This window comes from Erpetoichthys calabaricus, chromosome 12, assembly GCF_900747795.2.
Source record: "Erpetoichthys calabaricus chromosome 12, fErpCal1.3, whole genome shotgun sequence".
NCBI classification, from domain to species: Eukaryota; Metazoa; Chordata; class Cladistia; order Polypteriformes; family Polypteridae; genus Erpetoichthys; species Erpetoichthys calabaricus.
This window is the reverse complement of record NC_041405.2, coordinates 29307922-29323909: the sequence shown is the minus strand read 5'-3', so window position 1 is coordinate 29323909 and position 15988 is coordinate 29307922. Positions and strand designations below refer to the sequence as shown.

The following is a 15988-nucleotide window of genomic DNA, read 5'->3' as shown; positions in this document are numbered from 1 at the left end:
CTATGCATGCAACGTAATAGGATTTGTCTTCAAAACATGAAACTGGCTTAGTAGTGAATTTTTCTTCGTGTGTGAAGTAATGTGAAATAATTTAGCTACTTAGTATTTAAATAATATAATGATGAGAATACATCAGAAAGGAAGGTAGGATTAACTTAATACCCTATTTTTATGCAACTTGAACACTAAAATGCACACAGTGAGGAAGAAGGATGCAAAAATGCAAAAATAGTTTATTGAAAAGAAAAATCATTAAAAGTGAAGGTAGAATTAATTTTTACAGTATTTACCTAAATCATGCACAGTAAGGCTGAGTTTATACTGCATGAGATGTGTGCGCCTGTGGACTCTGCTGCTACGCAAGCAAGGTGCTCTTTATACTTGGTGCGTACTTCATGTAAATCTGGAGGATTCCACCAGGTGGCAGTGCGAGATAACATCATGGGGAGAAAACAATGTTCAGCTTCGCTGTGTTGTGAATTGCACAAAACATCCATTAAATTCAAAGGACGCCTTGCCACAATATCTCAGAAAAGGATGGATGTTTAATGGTTACATCAATCAATCCAGGGACGAGTCCATTCCAGCTAGCATCGGGCACAAGGCAGAAACGATCCCTGGACAGGGCATCAGCTCATTGCAAGGTGAATACAAGGATGCACATACACTAGTGTCATTTCAGCATCACCAAATTCCCAGACCTACACGTCCTTGGAAGGAAACCGGAGTACACTGTGGAAACCCACCAAGAAAACATGCTGACTTCAGGCAAGGAACACCAGGGACATGACTCCCTGCAAGGCAGCAGAACTACCGCTCCGCCACCATGCTGCCCCACGTGTATAATTATTAAGAATATTAATTATTTAAATGAAGTTAACGATTTATCTGTAAAATGTAACGTAGATGCTTTAAAACATTTCATCATGAAAGTGATATAAAGTATAAATCTAAGGATTGTAAATGTGCAGAGAGTTGGAATATCATAAATTTAATGTGTTCTCTGTGGCAGTCACTGCCTGTCACGTCTAACAGCACAAGAGGAAACCCCAGAAGCAAGTAGCAATTAACAGGGGTGTCGTTCTACTTTAATGATAGAATAAACTGAGATTAAAGTTGAAATTTCCACTTTCATCACGAAGTTACTTCTGTGTCCTTTATTTTTTTTTCTCAGTGGCTGAAATACAAATGTGCAATAAAAAAAAAAGACAGCACAGAAGGTGGCATGTGAGACCTTTAAAAGTACTGCATCATTACAATGGGGAATATGCGATTCCTATTGTATTGCCAATGCGAGAAATAGATGAAGAAAAGCACCACGAGTACATTTGTATGTCAACATTTAAGTTTGATTTGCTTCACCGCATCTAACCATTCATCAAACATCAAAGCACACACATTGATCCTGTAGAATGTGCAACGTGGATTGCTGTCACAAGTTGATAGTAAACAAAGACTGATGTCACGTTTCAACTTGAACACGCTGCGCCCCCCAATTTTTTTGCTGGTACTGCAACTCCTACATACGTCTTGTTAATTTCTAAGGACTTGCTCAGGGGATGCCTCAAATGAACGCTGGGAACGCATGGCAGCCCTGACTGTCACTCACATGGTGGAAGATATCTAAAGAAAGTTTCTTCTTTTAATCCCTTCATCCCTTTCCACTCTCGTCTAGACTCGCTGAAAATCAAAATTGGTAGCAATAGTTTAAAGGAACCTTGATGGGAAGCTGATTTTTCATGCTTGAACCTTTTTAAAAGTTAAGGTGCCATCACTATTGGCATGCAAAAATCAGTCATTCCACACTTCTACCCTCAGGTTTTCCATAGAGTTAAAGATAAAGTCAGATAAATTTGCTAAATATGTTGTTTTCCCAAAGTGTTTTTCTTTCAGAATCATAATTTATTTTCTTCCTATTTCATATTTTACCACAACTTCTGCTTGCTTAGCATTATTTACATTGCCATCTAAAGCATAACTATGTAATAGTGTGTTTCTGTACTTAATTTGCCTTTGTTTATCACACTTGGTTTCATTTTCAGGAATTGAGTCCTTGGTGCGTAGCTTAAAGGAAGTTTTAAGGCATAACAATCAAGATGCACAGAAACAGGGGATCCTTCTTTTTACTGAAATATTGAAAAGGTATAAGATATATAATTGTGATATATGAAAGACAGTTATTTGGAATTGGGTATTGAATTCATGTAATATACTAACAATATTCATATATTATTGGTTACTCAGTTTACCTTATTTCAGGAACTCAACCTAGAAATCATAATTTACGTAATGCTCATATATCCTGTGCATTTACACACTTAACTCTTTCTGACTGGGTTGATTTGACATGGCCAGTCCACAAGAGAATAGTACTTCAAGGAACCAAACCAGGCCCAAGAAAGACGTAGTGAGATTATTCCAACTACACACGGGAACATGGCAAAGCATGCAGCATTTAGAAACTACATACTGTGAGATAGTGTTTTTATGGACCTACTTTTTCTGCAGTTCATTCACAATGTCTACTTTTATTTTGTTTGTTGTATTCATGTTTCTGCAGACAGCCAGTCAATATCAAGCTTTTCTCTACAACTTCTGTTTTCAAGGATGCAATTCAGGCTCTTCAAGATGGCATCAATGACCCAAGTCTGGAGGTTGCAACAGAAGCAGCCTGTACCATTGTAGCCTTGTACAGGTTATTTCCTAGGGTTTCATTTTAATTGCCATTGTAATATTATAGGGTCAAGAATGATGAATGCTTATCTTGATACTGTACATCAGTTGCTTCTGTTTTTGTGAAGCTGCTTAACGTCCATGGCTGGTGTTGCTTTTCTTTGTTTTCAGAAAGCATCATCTTCCTACCCCAGTGGAATACAAAGATCTACAAGCACCAGTGGAAATGCTGTTGAAGAGATGTATAGACCTGCCTATTGTAAAACAAGAACATCAGATAGTACTGTGATTTTCATGAAAACTCTAGATACTCCCGCCAATTTGTCAGAGGAACAAAATCATTTTTAGATTAGATCCTAATTTATGAAAGCTGATTTCTTAAGATTTTTCTGTTATAAAAATATCTTTACTGTATAATATATATGTTTTGTCTAACAAGGTGTAAAACAATGGTTACCCCAAATTCCTGCCTAACTACGCCAATTGTTTTGATTTGGTAGAGTAATATATATTGCTCTACTTTCCCCTATTGTATTATTAATATGTAGCCTTAGAATGCCTAATCTCACAGATTTACCACTGTTTATAAGGTATTATTGTATATAACTTATCCCCACCTTCCCTTCTATATCTATTACCTTAGGCAATTAGATGTAGTAAAAAGACAAGCAGAAGTTAAGTTACACATAAAATAATGTATTATTGATAATATTCAGAAATAATAACAAAATGCAAAGTATATTTGAATATTGGCAACCATACAACCTGATTAAATGATGATAAGTAGTTCAGGTGGCACACAGTCTTCTAGTTACTTAAATGTCTCTAGTTAAGGCATCATTGGTGCTCACCTTTCAGCCACATGTCTGTTCAAAATGGCTGCTGAGCTGTGCTCTTCATCACAGGATAGAAAGAGAGATGCTTCTTTCAGATGTTGGATAGTAAGAGAGAGATACTTCTACATCATCACAGGTTAGCAAGAGAGATGCTTCTTTCAGATGTTGGATAGTAAGAGAGATAATGTGAGGTTAAACAAGTAAATATATAGATTTTCTGACCAACCCCTATAGCCAATAGGGCGTCATAGTACTTAAAGGCCTCTGAGACAAGCCAATTCCAAACAGCCATATGGGGGAATACAACATCTTAAAACCTGCCACCCCCAAGACCATATGTCTTTAAGTCTTTCTTGTGGGGATAGAAATGAATTAAGCAAAGAAACACTAACCAAACCGGTTTAAGGCACATCTTCCCCCAAATCCTGTCGTAAAAATGTAGAGGCTCAGTCGTAAAAGGGGGAACAAACACGAATGCCTCTCACCAAAGTAACACTAAATTACATTGCTTTGCCTAAAAATCAAATAAAGACATACAAATTATTCATCAAATTATATGTAAAATCTCACATCACAACAATATAAAACTAGAATTTTCTTTTATGGTATTTACTAAAGATTTTTATCATGAAGGACCATGTCTTTCTGTTCATCATTTGGAGCTATTTTTACCTGGTTTTGCTTTTTCAGACTCTTCCTTCAAGTTCATTTTGTAGCAGCAGAAAACGCTTGAGAGGTCAAGAGTTTTTACTGATGTCCATAAAGGCCTTTCACAGAGCTTGCAGGTAATATTAAGTATACTCCACTTGCCCATAATTTACTGGCCCTGTCCTGTCAACAAGTGTTGTCAGGAGCACATTAATTATTCATTTCTAACATTTGCTTGTTTTGGACATGTAACTAATTTTATTGATTATATTTACAGTATTGTTATTCTGCCATTACATCACCATTTTTAGCCACCGTTGATTTTAGATGGGTTTTGCAAGTTTATCCTCCATCTTGTAAGTTTAGTCTCTAAAAAAATATGATTAGTGTATTACGACCCACAAAATAATGGTGGCCATGATGTATATGATGGCTTCTTACATTAAAACTGTGTCTTCAGTTTATTAAAGATGTGACTTTGCAAAAGACCAGTGCCTGAGCAAATGATTATTTTGGGAAAGATTTGTTGTTTTATGTTAATTTTATTTTGACTGTAATGTGCCACAAAACAAATATGCTGATTTTGTGCAGGTTTACAAAACATATCTGTGAACATGGAGTCATGCTATTTATAATGATTCAAGGTACTATTGTAGACTGTAAGCAAAGACAAAATTGGGAAAACATAGCAAGTTATCTTAACACTTGTAATTGTGAGGCAGAGAAAAAGGCAAAACTGTAGAACCCGTAAAAAATGCGTAACTACTTCTTCCTCTTCGACTTTTCCCACTTCTATATGTGGTCGATGTGCCTGATCTGCCGTGCTTTTAACAGCTTGGTCCTAGACACCCTTGCCATTCAAAACCTTTTCCTTCAGATCTTCTTTTACTTTACCTAATCCCCTCCACTTTACCCTCCAAATTCACTTCCTCTGTACAATTCACATCATTATTATGCACCTCCAGACCCTGTGACGTGACACCCTATCATATGCCTTCTCTAAATCAATAAACAGCATATGCAGTCCTGCTTTTATTAGTGGGCCTCTATGAGCGGTCTCAATGCAAAGTATGCATCAGTCATTCTTCTCCCTAGCATAAAACCAAACTGCTCTTCCCCTGTGGTGGTCTCTTCTCTAAGCTTTTTCTCTCTATAACCCTTTCCCAAATTGTAATTTTGTGGAGGACATCAGCTTTATCCAGACATATTTTCTACAATCCTGAATCCTGAATATCACCCTTCTCCTTATAAATGGGTACAATTGCATTATCTCTCCACTCCTCTGATATTCTCACCTGTTCATAGCTCTTCTGTACTAGATCAGACAACACATCTACTCTTGGTACTAGCTCTTCATTTGGGACTTCATTCCCAAATACTACGCTTAGGTTTTCTTCCTTTAACAGCTTTCCAAAGTACCTCTTCTGTCTTTTCTTTGTCTTATCATGCTCATTTAAGACCATATCTTGCTCGTCTTTCATCTGCTTTATCTGACTCAAATCTTTTCAGGCCTTGTTTATAATCTTTGCTATTCTTAAAATCCTTCTGTTTACCTAATTTTTCTCCAGTTTTTGATACACCTCCTCTCAAATGTATGCTTTAGCTCTTGCCACTGCCTTTTTTGTCTCCTTGTTTGTGTACCTATTCATTTCTGCACCCTGCCTCCCCAGATTGATATAATTTCTTCTATGCCTCCTTCTTTTATCACATCCTGTACCTCTCTGTTCCATTACCATGTCTTTGTCCTTCCTATCGTCCTACCCAACACCTCTTCATCAACCCTTAAAACACCTTTGATGTTCTTCTCCCACCATTCCACCAAACCATCAAATGACTGTACTTGACTGTACTTCACTTAAAACCTTCTGTCTTAACCTGTTCCTAAGCCCTTTCTCTTTTAATCTCCACCTTTTTTATTCTTGAAGCTGCTTGCTCTGTTTTTAGTCTCCTGTTGATTCTGACCTCCTAGTCTATCACCACCACCTTATGCTACACTGTCACACTTTCCCCATTTAAGACCTAATTTGAATGAGAATAGCAAGATCTTCTACACATTAGACGATCTATTTGCCATTCACTTTATCCACTACTGTAAGTCACAAGACTATTTACTTAAAATAAAATAAAAAAATGTGTTTAGTATTACCAAATCAGTTGCCATGGCAAAATCTACTATCCTCTCTGCTTCTCTATTGCTCTCCCCTACTCCCCACCCTCCATGTTACCTTGTCTATCATCTCTTTACTGTTTTACACTTGCCCATTTACATCACCACCAATAATCACCTTTTCTCCCCTTGTACTGCTCTGAGCCCTTCATTCATTTGTACCCAGAAAGTGTCCTCCTCCTCTTCTTCCTCACGGCCCACTTGAGGAGCATATGCCCAAATGACATTAAGTTTCAACCAAGGCCCAGCTTGACACCCATCACCCTATCACTCCTCCTAGTCATGCTGACAAGATTATCTTTTAGTTCTTTTGATACTACTATATCTACACCATTTCTCTCTTGCTCATTTGCTTCATTGTACAACTTAAAGCCTCCTTCCAATTATTTTGCCTTATTCTCCTTCTGTCTAGCTTCCTTCCCAAACTACACTCCTACTTTCCTCCTTTCTACCAAACCTGCCAACTCTCTTCCTTTCCCAGTCATTGTCCCAACATTCAGTATCCCCACTCTTACCTTTAACTTACTCTTTTCTTTCCCTACCACTATCATCTTTTTCTGCTTCTTCTGGACTAACTTCTTTAACCAGGTCTACCCTTGCCCTGGTAGCCCTTACTCACTTCCTACAGGAGTCAGGTGAGGTCCCAGTACATCACCTACAGGGTACACACTAGCATTTTCCAAATCTGATTAGATTGATTCCATCATTAAGGTTTTGCCTAAAGTTTTACAGCTGGATACATGCAACTAACCATCTCCGTTTAGCTGGGCTTGGGCTTGGGACCGGCACCAAGTTGGGCTGGTTTGCTCCCCTGATGGCTAGATTAAAAAAAAAATATTTGACTCAGTAGCTGAAAGGTAAATGTAATTTGTCAAGTTTAATTTATTGATTAAGCACAAGTGTGACAGTAATATAATATGAATCAACAAATATTGTAACTCTAAAGCATAATTGAAAGGAAAAATGTATATATTGCTATACAGTACATGCATAAAAGGAAGGCGCACCTCAAAAAACAAAATTCAAATGCTCAAAGTAAGAAAAATATTTCTTAATGAAATGTAATCAAAATAAATACAAAAGGAAAGGAAATTCGTGAAACAGAAGACAGAGCCCAACATATTTAAAGAAACTGTAATTCTCTTAGTAAGAGAGGAACTGCACTATCAAAATCAATAAATGTAAAACAAGGAGAAAAAATACAAAGGAAGAAAAGGCTTTAACTAGTAAAGATGATGGAAAACATTGGACACAGACAAATACACAAGGAAAAAGAAAATAAAAATATTTTATAAAGGAAAGGGCGCCAGCTATACCCCTGAAGCTAACAGTAAATTCTTCTTGCAAATGCTAAGCAAGAATAATAATACATTTTATTTATATACCACTTTTCCATTAAATATTCTAAGCAAGAAACAGTTAAACAAATGAGTTGATAGGAAAGTAAAGCATATAAAATTTGAACACCAAGAGATTTATATTAACAACATTGTGATGTCGGAGGTCTCATGTGACTGGCAACTGTGCTTGAGAATGGTAAACAATATGGTTTTGTCCATGTTGATGTAATACAGAATGGCTATACTAAAACAATGCAAAGTGGCATCACATTCAACACAAAATATGCACAGAATGCATAAAGTGATATTTTAGCATATTCATATAGAATTAAGTGAAGTTTAAATTAAATACTAATAATAAAAAACTAAAATAGCGTAGGATGTTGATTAGCACTAGAATTACCAGAGCCTACGAAAAAACTCGTATATCCAGCCCACCTTAAATCGCTTCTTAAAACCTTTCTCACCTCTCCGCCAGCGTCTTTTGTCATCTAAATGTACTGATAAAGACAAGCTGCCAGCAGCCGGCTATTCCATCCCCCCAACGACTTAGAACGTAAACAGGCTTTTCCCAGCTCTTGCCTTGATTGATTACCTGGGAGTGAAGTGGAGTTTTAGAGTCGAAATAATAAGATTGTTATTTGAAACACACGCATTTCATATGTGTTGCATTTCTACAGTAATCTGTGTAAACACATTGTTAAAACAGAAACGTGTTATATATTCTAGTAGCAATTGACAAAATGTAGGCATAAACTATATAATGTATGAAGCCTGAAGTCCAAATATCAAAGAAACACTTTCACAAAAGGTACAAAAAAAAGCCACCGCCAAAAAAACCCTCCTTAGTATGAGACATTGATATGACTTAACTATCACTGCTTCCGTGGCGCAACAGTATCAGTCGCTGACTGGGAATCAGAAGGTCATGAGTTCGATCCTGTACAACTCCCATTTGAGAAGTGTTCTTATTTTCACTATTTTAGAATAAAAAGATACATTTGATTTCAGTCTGTAACAGCTGGTGTAATTTATGATATTTGTAAAGGTTACCTTTATTTTTTTAAAATTCACTTTTCATTGTCTCAGTCGCGTTCAGGATCCATCCCTACCGCCCCCCATCTGACACTGCTGTTTTTACATAAAGACGTGCTATAGTTCTGCAGTGTATCACGATACATACGACCACGTGTTTTTTCCCCCAATATTGCCAGTCCCCACATGTTGCTGTATGCTGTTTCTTTTGTACTCCAGGACATGCAGAGGAAAGCATAGTAAAGAGCAGTAACTTCAGCGCTATATGCAATCATCAGACACTCCCCATCTGATGCTGTTTTCACATAAAGACGCGCTAAAGCTCTGCAGTGTACTTGTGACTGCATTGTCGTACCAATGCTTGCGAACTGAAGTGTCTGCATGCACTTTTCGTGGCATTATACGTGTATTTTTTGAGCATGCCCATGTAGCTCAAACACAGGAACATATGTTGATGTAAAAGTATAACAAAACAAGTGCACTTTTATTCAAGACTATAACCGAAGAAAAAAGAAAGCAAGTTACAGTAGGTGGAATGTTAAGAACTGCTGATTTCCATTCTGTGCTATATAACTTAACATTTGAATCTGATGATTGCATATAGCGCTTATTTAGTGTGCGCAAGAACATGCAGGTGGCCAGTTGCTGAGTGCTACAACGCACATTTTACAAAAAAAGAGACAAATATATGTGACGTTTTGAAGAAATCATTTTATGACGCGAATAGTACCAATCAGAAAACATCGTCGAAGTAATGCAATATTATTTGAAAACGAACAGCGTCAGGTTGGGTGTGAAGTTATACTGGCGCTGTTTGAGTCAGATCAGAAGCTGAATAAGCTGAACAAGCTCCTGTTCTGACTCTAAGTAAAAAAACATGAATTAATCAACAGAAATAACCGCGATTGACATTTTAAAGATAACGATTTACAGTGCATACCAATTTATAAATTCAATGTCCGTTTGAGGAAAAAAAAAACACTTTCTTCAAAGCTGGGAATCGAACTCGCGTCTCTGTGGCACAGTAAGGTAGTAGTGCTCCAAGTCAGCAAACCGTCCTTATAACTTTTTTTTTTTCAAGATCCATAACACACAGACAGACAGAGCACTGCGTAATACAGAGACAGACAGGCAGAGATATACAAATAAACAGGGAAGGCACATGTACTGAAAGAAAAAGCACTGAATAAGCACACCCGCTCTAACATCACCCCTCCCCCGATCTGACTCTCTAAGTAACAGCACAAGTACAGACACAAATCAAGTGCATGTGTGTACTGTATAATATTAACAAAAGAGCAGCTTACTACTGAAAACGGCAAATATAGGAGTGAGTGGGGATCGAACCAGTACTCTTGATCACACTTGGTGATATCGATCGCGGTTATTTCTGTTTATTAATTCATGCTTTTTTACTTAGAGTCAGAACATGAGCTTGTTCAGCTTATTCAGCGTCTGATCTGACTCAAACAGCGCCAGTATAACTTCACACCCAACCTGACGCTGTTCGTTTTCAAATAATATTGCATTACTTCGACGATGTTTTCTGATTGGTACTATTCGCGTCATAAAATGATTTCTTCAAAACGTCACATATATTTGTCTCTTTCTTTTTTTTAAAATGTGCGTTGTAGCACTCAGCAACTGGCCACCTGCATGTTCTTGGGTACACTAAACAAGACAGCGCTATATGCAATCATCAGATTCAAATGTTAAGTTATATAGCACAGAATGGAAATCAGCAGTTCTTAGCATTCCACCATGCAAGCTGTCATATCAACCGCCATACTGTAACTTGCTTTCTTTTTTCTTCGGTTATAGTCTTGAATAAAAGTGCACTTGTTTTGTTATACTTTTACATCAACATATGTTCCTGTGTTTGAGCTACATGGGCATGCTCAAAAAATACACGTATAATGCCACGAAAAGTGCATGCAGACACTTCAGTTCGCAAGCATTGGTACGACAATGCAGTCACAAGTACACTGCAGGGCTTTAGTGCGTCTTTATGTGGAAACAGTAGTATCAGATGGGGAGTGTCTGATGATTGCATATAGCGCTGAAGTTACTGCTCTTTACTATGCTTTCCTCTGCATGTCCTGGAGTACAAAAGAAACAGCATACGGCAACACGTGGGGACTAGCAATACTGGGGGAAAAAAACACGCGGTCGTATGTATCGTGATACACTGCAGAACTATAGCGCGTCTTTATGTAAAAACAGCAGTGTCAGGTGGGGGGGGCGGTAGGGATGGATCCTGAACGCGACTGAGACAATGAAAAGTGAATTTTAAAAAAATAAAGGTAACCTTTACAAATATCATAAATTACACCAGCTGTTACAGACTGAAATCAAATGTATCTTTTTATTCTAAAATAGTGAAAATAAGAACACTTCTCAAATGGGAGTTGTACAGGATCGAACTCATGACCTTCTGATTCCCAGTCAGCGACTGATACTGTTGCGCCACGGAAGCAGTGATAGTTAAGTCATATCAATGTCTCATACTAAGGAGGGTTTTTTTTGGCGGTGGCTTTTTTTTGTACCTTTTGTGAAAGTGTTTCTTTGATATTTGGACTTCAGGCTTCATACATTATATAGTTTATGCCTACATTTTGTCAATTGCTACTAGAATATATAACACGTTTCTGTTTTAACAATGTGTTTACACAGATTACTGTAGAAATGCAACACATATGAAATGCGTGTGTTTCAAATAACAATCTTATTATTTCGACTCTAAAACTCCACTTCACTCCCAGGTAATCAATCAAGGCAAGAGGTGGGAAAAGCCTGTTTACGTTCTAAGTCGTTGGGGGGATGGAATAGCCGGCTGCTGGCAGCTTGTCTTTATCAGTACATTTAGATGACAAAAGACGCTGGCGGAGAGGTGAGAAAGGTTTTAAGAAGCGATTTAAGGTGGGCTGGATATACGAGTTTTTTCGTAGGCTCTGGTAATTCTAGTGTTAGTGGTGCTTCCTCACAACTCTATAGCTCTGAATTTGAATCCTAAACTGGGCTCTGACTGTGTACAGTTTGTGCATTTTTCCTGTTTTATGCATGAGTGTAGTCCCTGTAATGTAATGCCTGTTTTAGGCACTTGACAATAAATCCATACTTTAAGAAGTGACACTGTTACTTTTTTAGAGGCAGAGATTCATGCAGATCAATATATTTGCTCTGAGGGATGACTGAAGCAGATGTTTTCTTGTGTGGCTGAACTGAAATTGAAAGTGTGTCACCATTGTACCCAGGCTTGCATGAATGTTTATTTCTGAACATGGAGCAGAACCTCTTTATATGTAAAAGTATTTTTTGTAAGAAATTATTTGTATAGTACAGTCTGTTATATACTTTGTACTATTACTGTATATGCCTGTATTTAGGGTTTAAATAATTAATTTTATTATGTTAGTTTTTTTATATTCTATAAATAACATAATACATATTTATGTATTTTAGATTGGCTGTAGAGTGTACAGGTGATCCATCTGTTCAAGAGAATGCCTTTACAGCTCCTAATTGCCGCACCGATGACACTCTGGAAAAATACACTTATTTTTTGCTGGATACTTGTGATATCATGTGCATTCCTATCATAACTGTGAGTATAAAAGTAATAGAAATTAAAATTACATAAACTGCTATATTCTGAATTTACCGTAAAACATTATATTTTAAATTGTTTTTGTTCACACAGTGTTGGCTACTTGATATTTGGAAAATTCTTCAAAGGTCGATATCCACTGAATAATTGTCTTAATAAATAATTGTCATTTTGGTGTATTGCTTTCTCGCTCTCTCCTTTTAAAAAAGAAATGTTAGAACATTTAGATGTTTTTTTCCCCCACATAAATAAATCATAAGGGTTTGTCTGCAAGGGGTTGGAAAGGGTTGAGAATATAGCTGGAACCTGTCCCAACAAGATTTTGTAAACATTTAATGCAGTTCAATATCTTATTTAATGTACTTTCATTAATGAGTCTGTCGTGCTATGCAATATTACCAAGTGTATTATGAGAAAGTAAAATGAAATATAAACACAAAACATAATTTTGCAACATAAAATAGAAACAACATGCTATACCTTTACCTTTAAATGAGTTCCACAAGCCAGACTGTTGCATCATCAGTTGCACAGTACTTTTGTTACTGTCAGCCTAAAAGCCTTAAAATATTCCTAGACAGGACGTTCCTCATACAGCTATATAACCACATAGCGCAGAGCTGTTGAGTCAGAATGAAGAGATAATTAACAAAATTGTTCCCTCTAAGGAGCAGGTTGGTGTGAGCAAAAAAGTTTTCTTTGTGAGAAGACATTTTCAGTTACATTATTGTTTGAACAATTCTTACTATTATGCAGTGCAATTGTCTATTCAAAGGTAATGACTTAACATTTTTATACATTAAATAACTCATTTGAAAATGTGTTTATTTAATTGGCATGCTTATTTAAAATGTTCAGCCACATACAATTTATTCCTTCATTCATGAAGCTGAACAGATATACTGAATGTTGCTCAATATCAGAAGCTGAAAGAACATTGTGGGCAATGTACCTGTGTACCTTTTTTAATAGAGTATTACATACAAGTAGATTAATAAAAATCATTGAAAGTTGGTTTAAAATTGCTACAAATCATCACAACTCTGTACTTGCATTAGTGTCTAAAGGCAGAGTTCAATTTTGGGCTTGGAAAAATGACTACCAGCCAGAAACATTTATTTTTTTAAATAATGTTTTCCATTCATCTCTTCATTCATGATTGAATTTGTCTTATCCACCAGAGCCTAACCCAACAGCATCAGGTACAAAACAGAAATCAATGTCACACAAAAAGGTTCTCAGAAAAAGATTTAATAAAATACAACAAATACAGGAAAATAATGAAAACATTACATTACCAATCAAAAGTATTTAGGCAACATTAACAATGCTACTGAGAGAGACCAAGGGTAAGAAAATGTTTAGATCTGATGGGAAGAGGGCTGGGTATATCTCCATAAGTAAATGCTTTGAACAGACTTTTTTTAGTGCCAATACCAATCACCAATTTCATGTAACTAGAATTTCTTTATCATTTAAATTTATTTATTTTTCACTCTTAGCTCCAGCATAGCCATTCATGTAGACACCTTATGCCCTACATTAAAGAGGTATTCTTATAATTAACCCTTAAACCGCTGGAACCGGCTATAGTCGGTTCTCAATGCAATTTGTCAGCACGCCGGAGCCAAGTATATTCAGAAAAGTACGTTCGTTGAATGCCGCAACCGGCTAGAGTCAGTTTCCAGTGCAATTTGGAAGCACGCCGAAGCCGAGAGTATATGTGGCGACGTGCATTTATTGAACTCCCCAACCGGCTAAAGTTGTTTCTCAGTGCAATTTGCCAGCATGCCGGAGCCGAGTATATTCGGTGATGTATATTCATTGAATGCTGCAACCGGCTATAGTCGTGTCTCAGTGCGATTTGCCAGCACACAGGGGGCGAGTATATTCGGCGACATACATTCATTGAACTCTGCAACTGGCTATAGTTGCTTCACAGAGCAATTTGCCAGCACGCCGGAGCTGATCAGTCAGTGCTGTATATTCGTTGAGCAGCCAGCTCATGACCACTGCCAGCCCAGGCAGAACTGCAGCACCACTGTCTCTGGAATTCAGCCGCTGCATTAGACGAGCCTGCAAGCATCTGCATTTACCTCTGTGTGTTTGCGTGCAGCCAGTTCAAGCGCAGTTGGCTCTGTGATTTACTGAATTTCATCCATGGCGTCAGTTGCACCTTGTACATATTGTTCCAGTAGTTTTTTAAATAGTTTTTACAGTTCATTAGCAATGCGTAAAATGATCAGTGTTGCAGTAATTGTGATGCTTTTTGCATGAAAAAAATGTGTTCCATTAAAATTTAACATTTTCTTTGTGGATTGGGACGTTTACTTAAAAAGTGCAGCAAAAAAGTATTTGGCGTCCAGGGCTGCATTAACCCCCAAGTATGTGGCAGTTTAAGGGTTAAACTGCAGACCACAGATGTTGTGTTCATTTTTTGTTATCAAAATTAAATTCTGTAGGCTTATTGTTCACTGACCGTAAAAATAACAAATCTCCTTTAAGCATACATTTTTAAACTAATTAAACATGTACAAAAGTATTTATTCATAATACACATGCCATAAAAGAAAATAAATCTTATCATAATTACAAGCCACAATTTTAATAAAATGTCTGTGTATCAAGAAGACACAGAGTTAACATGCTTAACAAGTTTACAAGTAAAATAGACTCATTTGACTCTTAAACTAATAAGCCTATCCATATTACTAACCGAGAATAAACCGGATATGGACGCAGGGACACGGCGATGGGACCATGAGACGTACTGCGCAGGCGCGCGTCACATAAACCGCAAGCGAAGTCGTATCCACCGCGAACGAAGGAGTCATGGCCCAAAAACGAAAGAGCTCAACTAACATGAATGAGAAATGAAGCAACAACGCGCCCATAGCTACCACTAATGACACAACCACACAAAAAAAAAGGATTCTGCGCTGCACCCTAGAGTCAAACGTGAGAGGCTACGGAGGCCCCACAGGTCCACAAAGATAGTACGAAAGGCGCAGGCGTCACCGCCATATTGTGAGTGACACTACTGCGGAGTGAAGTTAGGAATAATGTGCTGCTTGGGATTGTACAAACCACTGAACGCTTTACACCAAATTCAAACACAATACAGCTCAACAATACAAACACGAGCCCACCTGGATAAGATCAATGAACGCAGGCGCCTACAACGCGTGTCTGAAACTGCGGAAGCAAAGCAGGCACGGGTTCAAAACGAAAGACCACAACTGATGGAGATAAATAATCTATTTCAAATCTATTTCGGGTTACCCAAGACCAGGGGTTGGTGAGCGAAGCAAGCAGGGGGCGGAGCCCCCTAGTTGTTTACTAAGAAGAAATAGCAAATGCTTCTTCATCTTAGTTTCTTTCTCTAATTAAAAATGTAAGCTGCTATACTAAGCACAAGCTTGCACACTTTCCACGCTGAGACAAGGAGTTTCCATTTTAATTACTGGACAAAATGAAAAGGTCTGATCTTATCCACTTTTAATTTGTGCCAAATATGTGCTTTACTTTTTTACACTCCGTTCCTCTCCATGCACAGCATGATTCCTCAGTCTTTTACTCCATTCTTTAATGTTAAAGACCAAGTTCCCTGTCGCCTCCTCCAGTGGTATACCGTGACATTCCCAGGCCAACTGAGAGAGAGAATCTCTCCAGCATGTCCTGA

The 15988-nt window shown here is 37.5% G+C and overlaps 2 protein-coding genes across 4 annotated transcripts in view; both read left to right on the top strand.

Annotated features, from left to right (window-relative positions):
* LOC114663059 (meiosis inhibitor protein 1-like) overlaps positions 1-2737 on the top strand; it is a 51481-nt gene extending 48744 nt beyond the window's left edge. Inside the window, exons 11-12 of the mRNA XM_028816827.2 lie at positions 2043-2142; positions 2561-2737. Of these exons, the coding sequence (XP_028672660.2) occupies positions 2043-2142; positions 2561-2720 (260 nt within the window). The 3' untranslated portion in view covers positions 2721-2737. The remainder of the gene's footprint in view (positions 1-2042; positions 2143-2560) is intronic.
* A 112-nt stretch (positions 2738-2849) lies between these two features.
* Positions 2850-15988, top strand: part of LOC114663251 (meiosis inhibitor protein 1) — a 109522-nt gene continuing 96383 nt past the window's right edge. For 2 of the 3 annotated variants that reach the window (XM_051934842.1, XM_051934844.1), the window contains exons 1-2: positions 4070-4294; positions 12162-12303. In XM_051934842.1, coding sequence (XP_051790802.1) covers positions 4137-4294; positions 12162-12303 — 300 coding nt within the window. In that variant the 5' untranslated portion in view covers positions 4070-4136. Of the gene's footprint in view, positions 2954-4069; positions 4295-12161; positions 12304-15988 lie in introns of those variants that run through there. The other variant, XM_051934843.1, reaches the window with a different exon arrangement.